Genomic DNA, 14,273 nt, shown 5'->3' on the forward strand with positions numbered 1-14,273 from the left:
CCCACGCTAGCGGTTCCGGGTTGTGCAACACGTGAATGCGTGCCCAGTCGCTGTTGGACTGAGCTACGGGTCACGGGAAGGATTTGGCCAAGTTGGTTTTATCACTTCGCGTTCTTTGGGAAGTTGCTCTTCCATGGAGGTTTCCTGCGTTTTGCGCAGGTTGGGAACCGGGTATAGATCGCTGTGGTCAGTGCTTGGGTCGGCAGGAGCTGTCAGGCGCTTCTGTAGGGTTTCTTTCACTTACACGGAGAATAAAGGCAAGTGCATCCCCAAATCCTGGCTGGGGAGGACAAGGTCTCGTCCCTATAAAGGTGAGTTAGGTGGGGAGCAACGCTAATAGGCGACTGCATGAATGCCCCACGCATTTGAAACACAAGGAAGAACATACATTCTCCTGCGCGAATACACTAGTAACTAGTGCCTTGTAAAGCTTGCCCTCTGCACTATCCTGTTCCTTAGCGCTCTCCCAGGAGTGACAGGTACTGTCACAGAGCCCAAGGCACTCCCACACTAACTGACACATGTGAGCCGGCTTCCTATGGCTGCTGGTACTGCTAATGGAATTATAAGGAAAGACTAACTGGTTGCTGTGATTTACGGCACTTGTGAAAATAAGCGCTATGTTACTTAGTGCCCCATTTTGAGTTAAACTATGCTCGTGCTATAGAAACTTGCTTCTCAGCCATCTCTGCTATGGCACACTGTGTTCTGACCTCCAGCAGCAATAAGCTCCCTGTGCCATAGCTATTGGCATGTAACTTGCTTCTCAGCCATCTCCACTATGGCACACTGTGTTCTGACCTCCAGCAGCAAAAAGCTCCCTGTGCCATAGCTATTGGCATGTAACTTGCTTCTCAGCCATCTCTGCTATGGCACACTGTGTTCTGACCTCCAGCAGCAAAAAGCTCCCTGTGCCATAGCTATTGGCATGTAACTTGCTTCTCAGCCATCTCCACTATGGCACACTGTGTTCTGACCTCCAGCAGCAAAAAGCTGCATGTGCCATAGCTATTGGCATGTAACTTGCTTCTCAGCCATCTCCACTATGGCACACTGTGTTCTGACCTCCAGCAGCAAAAAGCTGCATGTGCCATAGATATTGGCATGTAACTTGCTTCCATTTCTGATACAGATATTATACTGTATAAAATACCTGTATAACAAACTGGTAGGGGGAGTATTTTGTTACCCTTTACAATCATTTTTGCTAATCATGGGTTCCCAAATTTACCATCAACAAATACCTAAAGCTGGTCCTACACAAATAGATCTGCTCATTTGGTGAGGTCACCCACACAGTGGCCCAAAACAGGCTGCTTCGATCATTTGGCATTCATCCAATCCTGGCTGATACCTGGCTGATTTCTAGGCAGATATTGGCCAGTTCGGCAGTCACCGTAATTGGGCCATAAAGCCACCAACTTGGACTGTAGGGGCCACGTGAGCAGCATTTATCAGCTTGTATATGGCCAGCTTAAGTGTGAAAGCTTCCTGGGAACCATATGGGGACTCAAGATTTAAAAACTGCTCTTCAGAGCTAAAGCAGCAGCATCCTTTATGAATGAAGACGAGAATCTTATACGGACTGAAATGTTCACACTGCAGCCACTACACAGGTTCCTTGCACAACATTTCTGTGTTTAAATTGTTAGTGGGGAAAATGTGAGCCATTCACAGATCTCTGGGAGGACTAACAGGCTGATTCCAGCATAACTCAGCTATTTGCACTCATGAATGTTTTTCACCAGAAAAACAAATTAGATACTGAGATAGCAAAAATCAACCTTCTATGCCTTAAAAAGTATATGAATAACCATTCATTCCTATGGCAGTTGCCTGACCCTGCAAGTCAACAGTGGGTGATGTGATTATCTCTTAAAAATTCAGTTTTCTTATGTAAAATTAGAAATGAATGGAGGGAGATTCTAAGTGTTGTCGCCTGCCTGCCAAGCTGGAAATCATTCAGGCAACAAAATTCTATGAATAGGTCCATGTGCCATTGCCCTAAAAGCTCTGGCACATAGAGATAGAGATGGTTCCATTGGCCAACTGGTTGGGTTAAGAATATTTTCTTTTAACTGTTTAGTTATGAGAAATAGAACCTGCTTAATAAGATACAATTTTATTAAACTAAGCAATGTATCATTAAGTAATCTGGTATTATTTGATTTTTTAGATACGTTATGTCGACTTACCTCCACTGATGCCTCCCAAGCTACCTTAGCCAGTGTAGCCCCTGTATTTGCTGTGGTAAGTAGATTATTTTAGGTCTTACTACGATTCATGGAGAATGAATTAGTGGGGTTTCCTAATGTTATGCACCCCCCAGTGATTGTAATCCCTTACCTGGCACCCTGGGCCGGTGCCCCTGTCGACAAGAAACTGCACCGCTTCAGGGTACCTGCAAGCAAGTGATATTCTTCCTTCTGTCATCTTTCTTTGCTCTACAGACGCATGCACTGTAGAGTGAAAAAGCCGGCTTTTTAAGTTCAGAATTTTACTCTACTGCACATGCACAAGTGGCTCGAAGAAGATCAAGGAACACTTACTCGCAGGTATCCCGGGCTACTAACAGGAGCACTGGCCCAGTATATCAGGTAAGTGATTACAATCACTGGAGGGTGCCTAACATTTTGGCACTCCCTAGCGATTTTACCTCTACTTTTCCTTTAAGCACATTTAAGGGTTGCTGATTACTATTCCTAAGTTGCTTGCACCAGTGCTTATCTTTGGTTAAAGTTATTTATTACATTCCAGCCTAAGTCCCTGCATGTTTTAACACATTTACAGAAGTGTTTTGAATATACTCGTATTTTTGTTTCTATATTGCAGATGCAGTTTGACAAAGCAGGAAATATAATGTCATATGGTAAGTACATCATTAATGTATATTGTTTTTAAGATCTACAAATTATCTTCCAACTCCCACATTAATTGTATGTAGTTCATATGAATTATGTACTTAGGCACCTTTGTCATACAATAATAATGTAGGAAGTAACATGATAGCATATGCTCCCATCAAATAAGTATATTTTAATTTATATAGCGCTACTTGCACAGCATATTATATAATAACTAAGGTCTATAAATGCAAAAGTTCACATAGACAGTAAATGCCCCAGCCACTTTCTGTAGTTGGGGTGCTATGGGGCCAATAAATATGTAGGTATATTTTTATTTATATAGTGCTACTTTTGCATATACAATATATTTTGTAATAACTAAGGTCTATAAATGCAAAAGTTCACATAAGTCAGTTAATGCCCCAGCAACTTCCTGTGGTTGGGGTGCTAAGGGACCAAGACACATGATTTGACAAGATAAATGTTTAGCATCTAAACAGAAAAAACTGAATATTAGGTCTCTTACAAAATAGAAAGTAGATCACGTACTTCAGAATCCTTGTTTAAACCTTTAAGGAAGAGTTACTGCATTTCTTATCCAAAAATATTTTTTTTGTATTTATTACCCCTGCACTATGGAGTGGAACCTATCATTTGCCTGAAACCAGACACACAACAGACTTTCCCTCACAACACAGAATTCTCTCATCATGTCAAGTATTTAAAAAAAAAAAATGAAATAGATAAAATCAGTTAACCCTATATTTTATTGCTTGTGGGCACATTTCCTTGCACTACTTTCCCTTTATGTGCTGCATTGTTGCTGCTGCTGTGGCATTACAGTACATGTTATTTGTAGATAATTCTAATGTTCATGGGAAAAATTGTTTTTTCTATTTTCAGAACGAAAAAAAACTGAATTGTATCAGGAATTAGGTCTTCAAGCACGAGACTTGAGATTTCAGCATCTGGTTAGCATAAACTCGAGAAATAGGAGGATTATTTTAAGGATGGAGGTATTTTGGCTCAAATTACTACTATCAAGTCTATTTTGTTCTGGCTAACATTAAGTTTAATGCTTTAAAGGACAAGGAAAGGCTAAGTCACTTGGGGGTGCCAAAATTTTAGGCACCCCCAAGTGATTTTAAGTGCTTACCTTGTACCCCGGCCTGGTGCCTCTGTTCGGAGAAAACCGCACCAGCCCGGGGTAGCTGTAGCGATCATTTCCTCTTCCGTGTTCATGCTTGCACATGCGCAGTAGAGTGAAAAGCCGAACTTTAACAAAAAAAGTTGTCTTTTCACTCTACTGCACATTCACCGGCCCCGGGATTTTGCCGGCAGAACGAACACGGAAGGAGGACACACTTGCTACAGGTACCCCAGGCTGGTGCAATTTTCTCCTAACAGGGGCACCAGCCTGGGGTACAAGGTAAGTGATTAAAGTCACTTTGGGGTGCCTAACATTTTGGCATCTCCAAGTGACTTAGCCTTTCCTTCTCCTTTTAAGAGTGCTTTATTCGGTTACCTTTTTCCTTTTATTACTGAAGGGGTTAATCGGCAATCTTTTTTTACATTTCTTTGGACTCCTTGAGAACACCTAATTCAACCTTCACAATATACATATTTTAATTTACCAAAAAGGAACTGAACAATGTTCCTTTATCAATGAAACGTAAAATTGGAATTCTACTATAGCATTTCCACTATAATTTAATTAACCCAAGGGGTGATAATACAACCAGCCTACAATGACATCTTCACTCCCTGCCCATTGTTTAAATGATAACTCCCATAAACATACAGACTTATAGCTAAAGGCTTATTGCTGACCATGTTGCTTGTCAGCACTAAACATTTTAAAATTATTACGGAGCAATGCAATGACGGTGTGACCACATAAATTATACAGGAATTAAAATGAGATCCTCAGCACTCTAAAACATCATAATTTGTTTTTGAGAAGTGCATTTTTTAATAGCTTTTTTCTGTCTACAGCATTTATAAGTTCTGTTTCTCTAGTATTTGTAATATTTATTGAAAATATCTGTGCATTTTATGTTTTAGTTTTTAAAAGCTGTTATAACACAAGACTATCTTTTGATACTGGATTATCGAAACTTGAACCTGGAGCAGTGGCTGTTCAGAGAACTGGCACCTCAGTTAGCAGGAGAAGGACAGCTGGTCACATATTCTCTGCCTTTTGAATTCAGAGCTTTGGAAGCAGTTTTACAGCACAGGGTAAGCATGTGTAGTGTACTGTTTCATTTTTCATTTTCATAAGCCTTTAGTAGTAGCAATTATGAGGATAATGTGGCTCACCACAGGTTGCTTTGCACTGATGGTATTGGCAAGGGACCTCTGATATTTTGTATAATGGCAGCTAAAATCTCTTGTATTCCATCCCTATATTGTACATACTTTAGTGTTTTAAGCTTTATTCAATTTTTTTTTTTTTTTATAAAGAACACTTGCTGACTTTTGGTATCCTATACTTGATGCTGTCATCAACAATAAGTATTTTTTCCCAATTGTAAATTGCATACCTAGCTAAAGTCAAATTTCTGTTTTCCCTAACTTGGCTTTGAATAAAATAATACCATTAAACAGAAATTAACTCTTAGAAGCTAATTTACTAGCTTAGCAGAGATATGAGAACAATAAGATTCTATTTTATTTTGTTAATTAGTTAAATATTAATTAGTACACAGTGTACAAAGTGCTTATTCCACTAAAAAGGGTAATTTATTGCAATCTGCTCATGCTGTGGTGGACTATATTTACAAATATTCAAAATTTATGAAGAGTAATGTTGTCATTTAGATCAGCACTCTTCAAGGGAGACTTCAGTTTTTGCAGCCCCATATCCTGGAAACCTTGGAAGCTTTGGTGGACCCCAAACTTCTGTCAATTGATAGAAGCAAATTGCACATATTGCTGCAAAGTGGAAAAAGGCAAGTCTGGTTTGTGATTGGGATTATGAGGCTGTGGCCAAGTTCATATATGAGACCTTTAAGCATTAGTATCATACCTTACTCTACACTAATGCACAGTGTACTTGCATAATGTATGATGCAAAAGGATTGATATAGCATGAATTACTATTTAATATTTAGCGTGTTCTGAGTTTTAATTTAATCACACTGTGATATACTACTATATTAATACAGCCTTTATCAAATAAGGTATGCTCCCATGCAAATGTACAGAGTGCTCAATCCTATGCACGATTCTGATGTGGAAATGCATGGCCAGATTTCAATGTGTACTCTTATTCTAATAGTGATAGGTGATTTATACCTTGCATAGGTCAGACCCAGCAGGTTGCCTTGAACATAGAAAATAAATACAACTTTTGTCACTAAGGTTACATGGTATTATATGCTGTAAGTAGACAAATTGTAGCAATTACTATAGCTTTCTTTTTTTATGTTTTCGTTGCTGAAGTAAGAGCAGTTGTCCCTCACATGTATTGACCCCTGCATTATTAAGAGTTGCAAGCTAGTAACTTATACAGGTATGGGATCCATTATCCATAAAGCTTTGAATTACAGGGCCATCTCCCATAGACTCTGTTTTAATCAAAAAATTCACATTTTTATCATCCAACCTAAATTTGAGAAATATCATACTCAATTGAGATTAGATGTTTGTTGCCAAGCCTTCTCTTGCACCATATAGTTTTTTCAGTCAAAGTTTATTGGAAAGTTAATAAGTAATTAACTTAAGCATATTGTTTTAGCAACAATCCCCATAAGATGGAACTGGCAGCATTGTGCAGAGATGTATGCAGATATTCAGTAGCATCATGCTTTACCCGTAGTTTTGGTTGTGGGACACTTACAGGATTTTGGCACAATTGGTAGCTGAAATTGCGCCTATAACTGAAATGATTTTTCATTTCTTTTACCACCACTGAATTACTATAGTTCTTTTCATCAGAGATAATATTATTAAGATTGGGTTTCTAAACCTCAAACATGCTGTTCTTTTCTTTTACTGCAGTTTATCAGAATTAGAAACTGATATTAAAGTTTTTAAAGAAGCAATCCTAGAAATCCTGGATGAGGATGAATTAATAGAGGAGTTATGTCTTAGCAAACATACAGATCCTCCAGTTGTGTAAGTATGAATTATATATTTTATGTGTTTATTTTCCAAGGACAGTTTTTTGTATTATTCATAATAATGTTCCTTAAGGCTAACGCCACACAGGGCTCATTCTCAGCCTATAGATAAACGCAGGCCTAGAATCAGCCCTGTGTAACATTAGCATAACCGTTTCTCTAGGAACCTAAATTAAGTTGGAGAAATCAGCATTGTGACTGAAATAGAAAAAAGTAATAGCCGGTAAATAATATGGAAAGAGCATGATTAGAAAAATGAGAATTTTGTAGCATGATATTTTAGATTTCTATCTAGGTTCAGTAGACCAGACGTTGAAATAACAGTAGACAGCAGATGACTAGAGAGTTTTGTTAGTAATATGCCACAGAATGTTGATACAGTGATTAAAGCAGGGTCTGCTCTCCCTTGTAGTTATGTCACTAGATTTTGAAATACTTTTACAGCTATTAGACTTAACTGTAACTAGCATTTTTGCTGTGGGCATCTATAGCCAACAAAACAATGTATTGATATAGGGCCCATTATGTAGAAACCCATTATCCAGAAAGTTATAAATTACGGGAAGGCCATCTCCAATAGACTCAATTCTAGTTTTTACAAATTATTTCCTTATTATTTGTAATAATAAAATAGTTCCCTGTCCTTGATCCTAACTTCATGTTTATTGGAGGCAAAACAATCCTTTTGGGTTTATTTAGTGCTTAAATTATTTTTTAATAGACAAAGTATGGTGATCCAGATTATGGAAAGATCCCTTATCCAGAAGACCCCAGGTCTGGAATTAAAGGCCTCATACCTGTATTATGTTAAAACTGAATAAGTTCAGGGGAGGGAAATAATTCTGCTTTCTTGTTAACTTATAGCCACAACCTAACTTATCACTGTATTTTACTTGTGTCCTGCACAGAGAAGAGAACACTTCCAGGATAGACCATGCTGAGGAGATGGAACTGCTGCTGGAGAATTATTATAGACAAGCAGAGGATCTTGCCAATGCAGCTAGAGAGCTAAGAATGCTTATTGATGATTCAGAAAGTATCATTTTCATCAACCTAGACAGGTGTGTTTGGTTTATTTTTAAAGTGACTACCATGTTAGAGAGAGAAAGAGATTGCTGAAAGTAGAAGAGTAACACTGTGTATTCAAGTAGTCCCTCTATTGGAACATTTCGAAGTGTGAAAGCAGGGTAATGATGGTTAGATATAACCATTCTGATTGAAATCACCATATGTATTAATTTGTTAAATAAATCTCCTACCTCCTTTTATATCTAAATGGTATTTATTATAAACCTTAATGATTTAATACACTTGATTTAACCTCTACTTGAGTATTTCATATGCCCATTATGATATATTGATGTCTTTGTTGAGCTAGCATTTGTCTGTTTTTGGCATTTTTAGACTTTGCAGTGTGCTACTACAGACTAACTGTATTCTGCTAAACGTGTGTCTTTGTCTTGTGCAAATGGATATATCTGTAAAAATATTTTACTTCCTATTACAATTTATTTCCTGATAAGATAAGTTGTTTTTTTTTTTTAACTAGTCATTTATTCAGTCGTTTCTACCTACCTTGGGTGAAATGGCTTGTCTTGATACTTCCTTAGGGGTGTGTTTAACATTAGCATTCATATGAGCTGAGGTGGAACATAAATAAGGCCATGGTACTCATGCTTTATTATTTTTTTTTGGTTTTTTTTTTATTATCACTTTTAATATTGATGCTGCAAATCTGTGATGTACAAAGAATGAAACTGTGGTGCCTATGGGGCCGATTCACTAAAGGCCGAAAAAACGAGTGATATTTATAGCATGTGTTAAAAATGTTATCACTTCTCATATTTTGAGAATTAACGATCGATTCACTAAAAGGACACTTGTCTGAATTAAGAAGCGATGTTATTGTTGTTATTTATCTGGCGATGATTTTAAGCGTTATGTTAAACAATGCAATATATTTATGCATTATTTCCTAGCACTTGTTATTAGCGCACGCTATTACACACGTAACCATTACTTTCTGAAAACTACCGTTCTAAAAATTACCATTCCCTGAAAATTGGAGGGTGCATCACTATAGGGTGAACACATACTTGAAAAAATCCGACTGCAAACTCCATCTTGTCACCACAGACAATCACCAGCTGCAATTATGTTTAGTAACGCCTACTCCTGGGAGGCGTTAAGTTTCACAGTAATTATCGCCACATTTTATGCTTTTAATGCTTCAAATATGTTTGTGAATTATGCGTTAATTCACTTTTTATACGTGTGTCTCTACGAAGTGCCTCTAAATCTTTGTAGTAAAGCTCACTGATATTAATTTTAAAAAATCCTTCTTAGGGAATGTCAGTATTAATTGTTTCTCTTTGTTTAGCCACCGAAATGTCATGATGAGGCTGAACTTACAGCTAACCATGGGAACATTCTCATTGTCCCTTTTTGGACTTATTGGGGTTGCCTTTGGTATGAACCTGGAGTCTTCATTTGAAGAGGTGAGCTCAGAAATACACATTAACAATATATTGTACCAAAAAACACAGCAGTATGGGCTTTTTATGGTTTCCAGGTTAAATGGTGTCATGATTGTTAAGGTTTCTTTTACGTATTTAGTATGTTTCCCATTGCAATCAGCTGTTAATTTTAGAAAAGGTCTCATGCTCTGGCTGCATATTGACTCTGTATATACAGTATTATAACAGTACTGATAGTAGCTGCATCCACATTGCTCACACACTGACACACAAAATGAAAAGTCTAGTACAGTCAAAGTCCTTTTACCCCTATAATAAATGCTAAATGGGCAAACTAACTGCATTTTTTAGTGGAATATAACTAGGATTAATACATTTGTGACTAAGCTCATGTACCTCCAACTTTGACCCCCAGGTATATTTAGGCATATAAAACCTGTTTTTATGGCTTCAGTTTTCCTTTAATAATTGTAATATGAGTACTATATAGAATTTGTTTTTTTCTCTTGTAGGATCCTCAAGTGTTTTGGCTGGTTACAGGAATTATGTTTTTGGGCAGTGGATTGATATGGAGAAGACTGCTGTCATTTCTTGGAAGGCATTTGGAGCCATCTATGCCACCCCCAGTAGGTGTAACTGCTTTAGAAATGCCTTCCAGGGCACAACCACTATGGTTTTGGCATCCTTAGTTTGGATACCATTTACCTATTTTAACATGCACATTCTAACTGAATATTCTTTTGTGTACAAGCAATTGTCCAACATTATTGGTCAGATTTATAAAAAATTTAGTTGAGTCTTTTTCTTAAATAAAGTAGCATTTTTATCCCAATCTTGAATTTAGATAATTTAGCCTCCCCCTGTTTGTGGAAATAACATTTGACTGTTTGGAAACAATACTATTTTTTACAGTTTGAAAACAATTGAGCTTAAAAAGCTGAACTACCCATTTAAATGCACCATAATATATTTATAAATGTCCATGGCTTTAAGGAACTGATAATGTGAAGTCATGTTGCTTTGTGCCATCTCCATTCCATTTTTTGCCTCGTGCTTTCCAATGGATATACTGTCTGAAAAGTTCAATACAGTGTATCTATTCAGTATCTTTGCTGGTTACAATTCCTTTCTGAAGCTTAGTTCAAGCACACTTCATTTTCCTTTTACTAATCTGGTGCATCTGACCTTTCTTGCATTACCTAGGTGCCTTCATTGCTTAAGAGAACATACCCATTAAGTGGAAGAGTAGAAACCAAGAATGGCCACAAGGTAGAATCGTTTGCATCAAACAGGAGCTTCATGATGAATAAATAAGCTTCTAAGCTGCAATAGAAGGACATGACTGTTACCTGAAAGTGAAGAATAGCTGAAAGGATCAAGAGGAGTCTGTCAGTTGATTTTTATCATATCTGTACTGTGCAATTTTGGATGTTTTTATCATGTTTAGCAGATATAAAGAGACAGTATGTGAAAAAATACTAACTTACAAAAAATTGAATCAGCCGGCACAACAAGTAAAGTGCAAGCGGGGCAAAGCCCCTGCGTGTTTATTCAGAAAGCAACGTTTTTGGAGGCGTACCCCCGAAACGTTGCTTTCTGAATAAACACGCAGGGGCTTTGCCCCGCTTGCACTTTACTTGTTGTGCCGGCTGATTCAATTTTTTGTCAGACTGTATTGAGAGTGCCGACTCTCTCGGCCGTGTACCAAGTGGAAAATTGTCTGGAGGAGGTAAGGGTGTGCTGGTGTTTAGAACTTTTCTAAAAAATACTAACTTGTCATAGATTTGCTGATATATTTTGGGTATAGAGTATGTGCTGGTTTTAGACTTACTTTTGACTTAAATGTAAAACACCGAAAGATGATGTAAAACTTTCTATAGGTGCAAGAAAACACTCCATCATGCTTTGATCAAATTAGTTTGTTTTCATAAACAATGGAAAGATGAATAGGGTGTCAGATCTTTGTATAAGTAATGAAAGATAATAAGGAGTAAGACCTGCTCTGTTCTGTTCACATGGATTCAAATGCTGTTTTACAGCTGGAGGCATGTATGGCTTATGTACTTACATATGTATGTTGCACATTACAATTATGAACACTTTTTTATATTAGGGATGTCCAGCTGGAGGTAGTTGGTTCAGGCTGGACACCTCATTCTGTCCTAAAGTGCCTTAATATATGTTTATGAGGAATATGTTTTCTTCATGTGTTCCCATTCATACATAAAATTTGTAAGGTAACAGGGGAAGTCTTTTTCACTTTTTATTTTTGTAAGGAATGTTTGCAAAGACCCCAGTATATTTGTCCATAATCCAGTGGATAATTACCAAAGCAAAACCAATGAACGGGTAAGTGTAAACCTTGACTTTATGGATGGAGCCATGTGTGGCTTGTTTCCATGTTATTTTTTATATTGTACGCTTGAGGGGTAGACATTTCCTTTTTTTATATTTATGGGGAATGTTGCCACAAAAGACTAAAAGTTTACAGTCATTCCACAGAAATTCCATTTTATAACTGCTTGCAATAATTTATGGGCATTCTTATTTAATTACAGTATATTGTTTCAAACTCTTACCTAAAATACTAAGCTCTAGAACTGGACAAATTACACTTTCATTGTACAGTGTTCTGATGTTATGTCCTGCGGCAGGCAACATAATTCATGTTTTATTAATGTTTAGCATCACACCTCATTTTGAAATGTATTTGTGTTGTAGAATTTTTTCTTAAATATCCAATAGAGAAATAAAGCACATAAGCTTAAGTTGTATTTAGGGTAAAAATGTATTTTGTGTACCTCAAGTAAAAGTCAAAACAAAATATTTATATGTGAAAGGTTTTATTAAAATACATATACTTTGGTCTCAGCTCTGTTTGTGGAATCTTATTTCAGATTAAAATATAAACTCTCTAGATTATATGTTTCCCTAATGTCCCTACAGGCAGCACTTACTAATGAGATTGGTTCATTCCTGTACGTAGGAAAAGAAATTGTCCAATAAAATTAGCATCCCATCGTCATTTAGGCTGCGCTTCCTTGGATGGATAACATTGTCATGTTTGTCTGGCCACGGGAGCCATCCTTTTGATTGTGCTCCCTGGGGAGGGTTTGGCCCTCCTCTACTGTGTGAGGGTCTTGGTTGCAGGGTTTTCACAATGGCTTGTGTCCCTGGCTAGAGCTACATTTTTAATGGGGGATGATGGCAAGTTGCCACCTTCTCCTACTGTATCTATGGTGGTCGCTACTACCCTTACTGTCTTCTGGGAGGAAGAGGATATGTGCTCCATGCTAGTTCGTCATGGCAGTGACTCTGGTGGTACTTCTGGGTCCTATTCTTTTTAGTGTGGCATCATGAATGGCTTGGAAAGCTGCAAGGTGCTTCTTGTGCTGCCTCCTGAGCTTTCACCAATTGCAAGATACAAAAAAGTAGAAAGATCCTAAAAGACACATTTCTGAAAATACTTGTACCTCATGTTATGCCCTTATGTCTGCTGGTCACTTGACTTGAGCTTCCAGGCCATATAATGTTGAATCTGTTAAATCTGCTCCTGTTCCCTTCACAGTAGATAATTTTGTGTGTGAAGGTCTCTAAGGGGAAGATATTTCTTAAGAAAATTCTGCAGATTAAGGTACCTTCTATATTACTAAATTTTCTGATTATAAAGAGGGTTAATGTTCTAAAAATTAGAATTTGGGTTTACTGCTTAAAGCTATGAGATACTATGGGTAAAGAAGAAGAACCTGAGCCTTTTTAAAAGAAAAGTATTTTCTAGTATCTCTAAAAAGAAAGATTCTTTTTCCTGTTAAAGAGACCAATAAGTCAAAAATGTAAAGCAGAATGATAGACTTTAGAATGGAAGCTTTCTACCCCTAAATAGGTTTAGCTCTAGTTCATTTTGCTCTAAATGACTGCATGCACTGGGAATCCTTACCTAAACTTGATGGCGCAAACTGAAGGTTTTGGTCTTACAAAGATGAACAGACGAGGCAGAGGTTGCCCTTCCTTTGGAAATAGACCTTGCATGACCCCAACTTTATAGGTGGCAAATTAAAGGAAAGCTATACCCCTGAACAATTTAGATCTCTATAAAAATATACCACACACAATAGCTTATAAGTAAAACCCTGCTTTGTAAAAACCATTTTTTATAAGAAGGTCCCTTTTGAGTAGTACAGGTATGGGACCTATTATCCAGAATGCTCAGGACCTGGAGTTTTCCGGATAAGGGATCTTTCCGTATTTTGAAATTCCATACCTTAAGTCTGCTAAAAAAAATTTAACTAATGAATAAATCCAATAGGATTGTTTTGCCTACAATAAGAATTGATTATATCTTTGTTGGGATCAAGTACAATGTACTGTTTTATTATTACAGAGAAAAAGGAAATCATTTTCAAATATTAGAATTATTTGCTTATAATCTTTATAAGGCCACTTCCTGGTCTGGCCATGTCTATTTATGTAAACAGTACATTTGTAATATGTCTATGAAGATTCTCATTCATCCAGGTCATGATATACAGTATCTAATAGAATTAAGTCTAAAACAACTGGACTTTTTTCTTGAAAACGTTTCACCACTCATCCAAGTGGCTTCTTCAGTTCAAATGACTGGTAGGGAATTCCTCAGATGAGTGGTGAAATGTTTTCAAGAAAAAAACTCAGAAAAGTCCAGTTGTTTTGGACTTAATTCTAAAAGATACTGTATATCATGACCTGGATGAATGAGAATCTTCATCGACATATTACAAATGTACTGATTCACAGATGAAAGTAATGCACTCAGCCTTGTATTTGTTTTTATTTATTTATTAAGTTTC

The 14,273-nt window shown here is 37.1% G+C and overlaps 1 protein-coding gene across 3 annotated transcripts; it reads left to right on the plus strand.

The window, feature by feature from the left end:
- On the plus strand, nucleotides 1-10,910 carry mrs2 (magnesium transporter MRS2). 3 transcript variants are annotated; one of them, XM_031904424.1, is made up of 12 exons: nucleotides 396-479; nucleotides 2,177-2,250; nucleotides 2,451-2,597; nucleotides 2,833-2,869; nucleotides 3,750-3,862; nucleotides 4,911-5,084; nucleotides 5,667-5,797; nucleotides 6,849-6,965; nucleotides 7,879-8,031; nucleotides 9,351-9,468; nucleotides 9,960-10,073; nucleotides 10,651-10,910. In XM_031904424.1, the coding sequence occupies exons 4-12, from the start codon at nucleotides 2,833-2,835 to the stop codon at nucleotides 10,759-10,761; spliced, it is 1,068 nt and encodes a 355-aa protein (XP_031760284.1). In that variant the 5' UTR covers nucleotides 396-479; nucleotides 2,177-2,250; nucleotides 2,451-2,597; the 3' UTR covers nucleotides 10,762-10,910. The 3 variants fall into 3 exon arrangements, with proteins under 3 accessions (XP_002937971.3, XP_031760284.1, XP_031760283.1); XM_002937925.5 differs by lacking the exons at nucleotides 396-479; nucleotides 2,451-2,597 and adding an exon at nucleotides 1-311; XM_031904423.1 differs by lacking the exon at nucleotides 2,451-2,597 and having other exon boundaries at nucleotides 398-479.
- The last annotated feature ends 3,363 nt before the right edge of the window (nucleotides 10,911-14,273 follow it).

The sequence above is a fragment of the Xenopus tropicalis genome, chromosome 6 (assembly GCF_000004195.4).
Source record: "Xenopus tropicalis strain Nigerian chromosome 6, UCB_Xtro_10.0, whole genome shotgun sequence".
NCBI lineage: Eukaryota > Metazoa > Chordata > Amphibia > Anura > Pipidae > Xenopus > Xenopus tropicalis.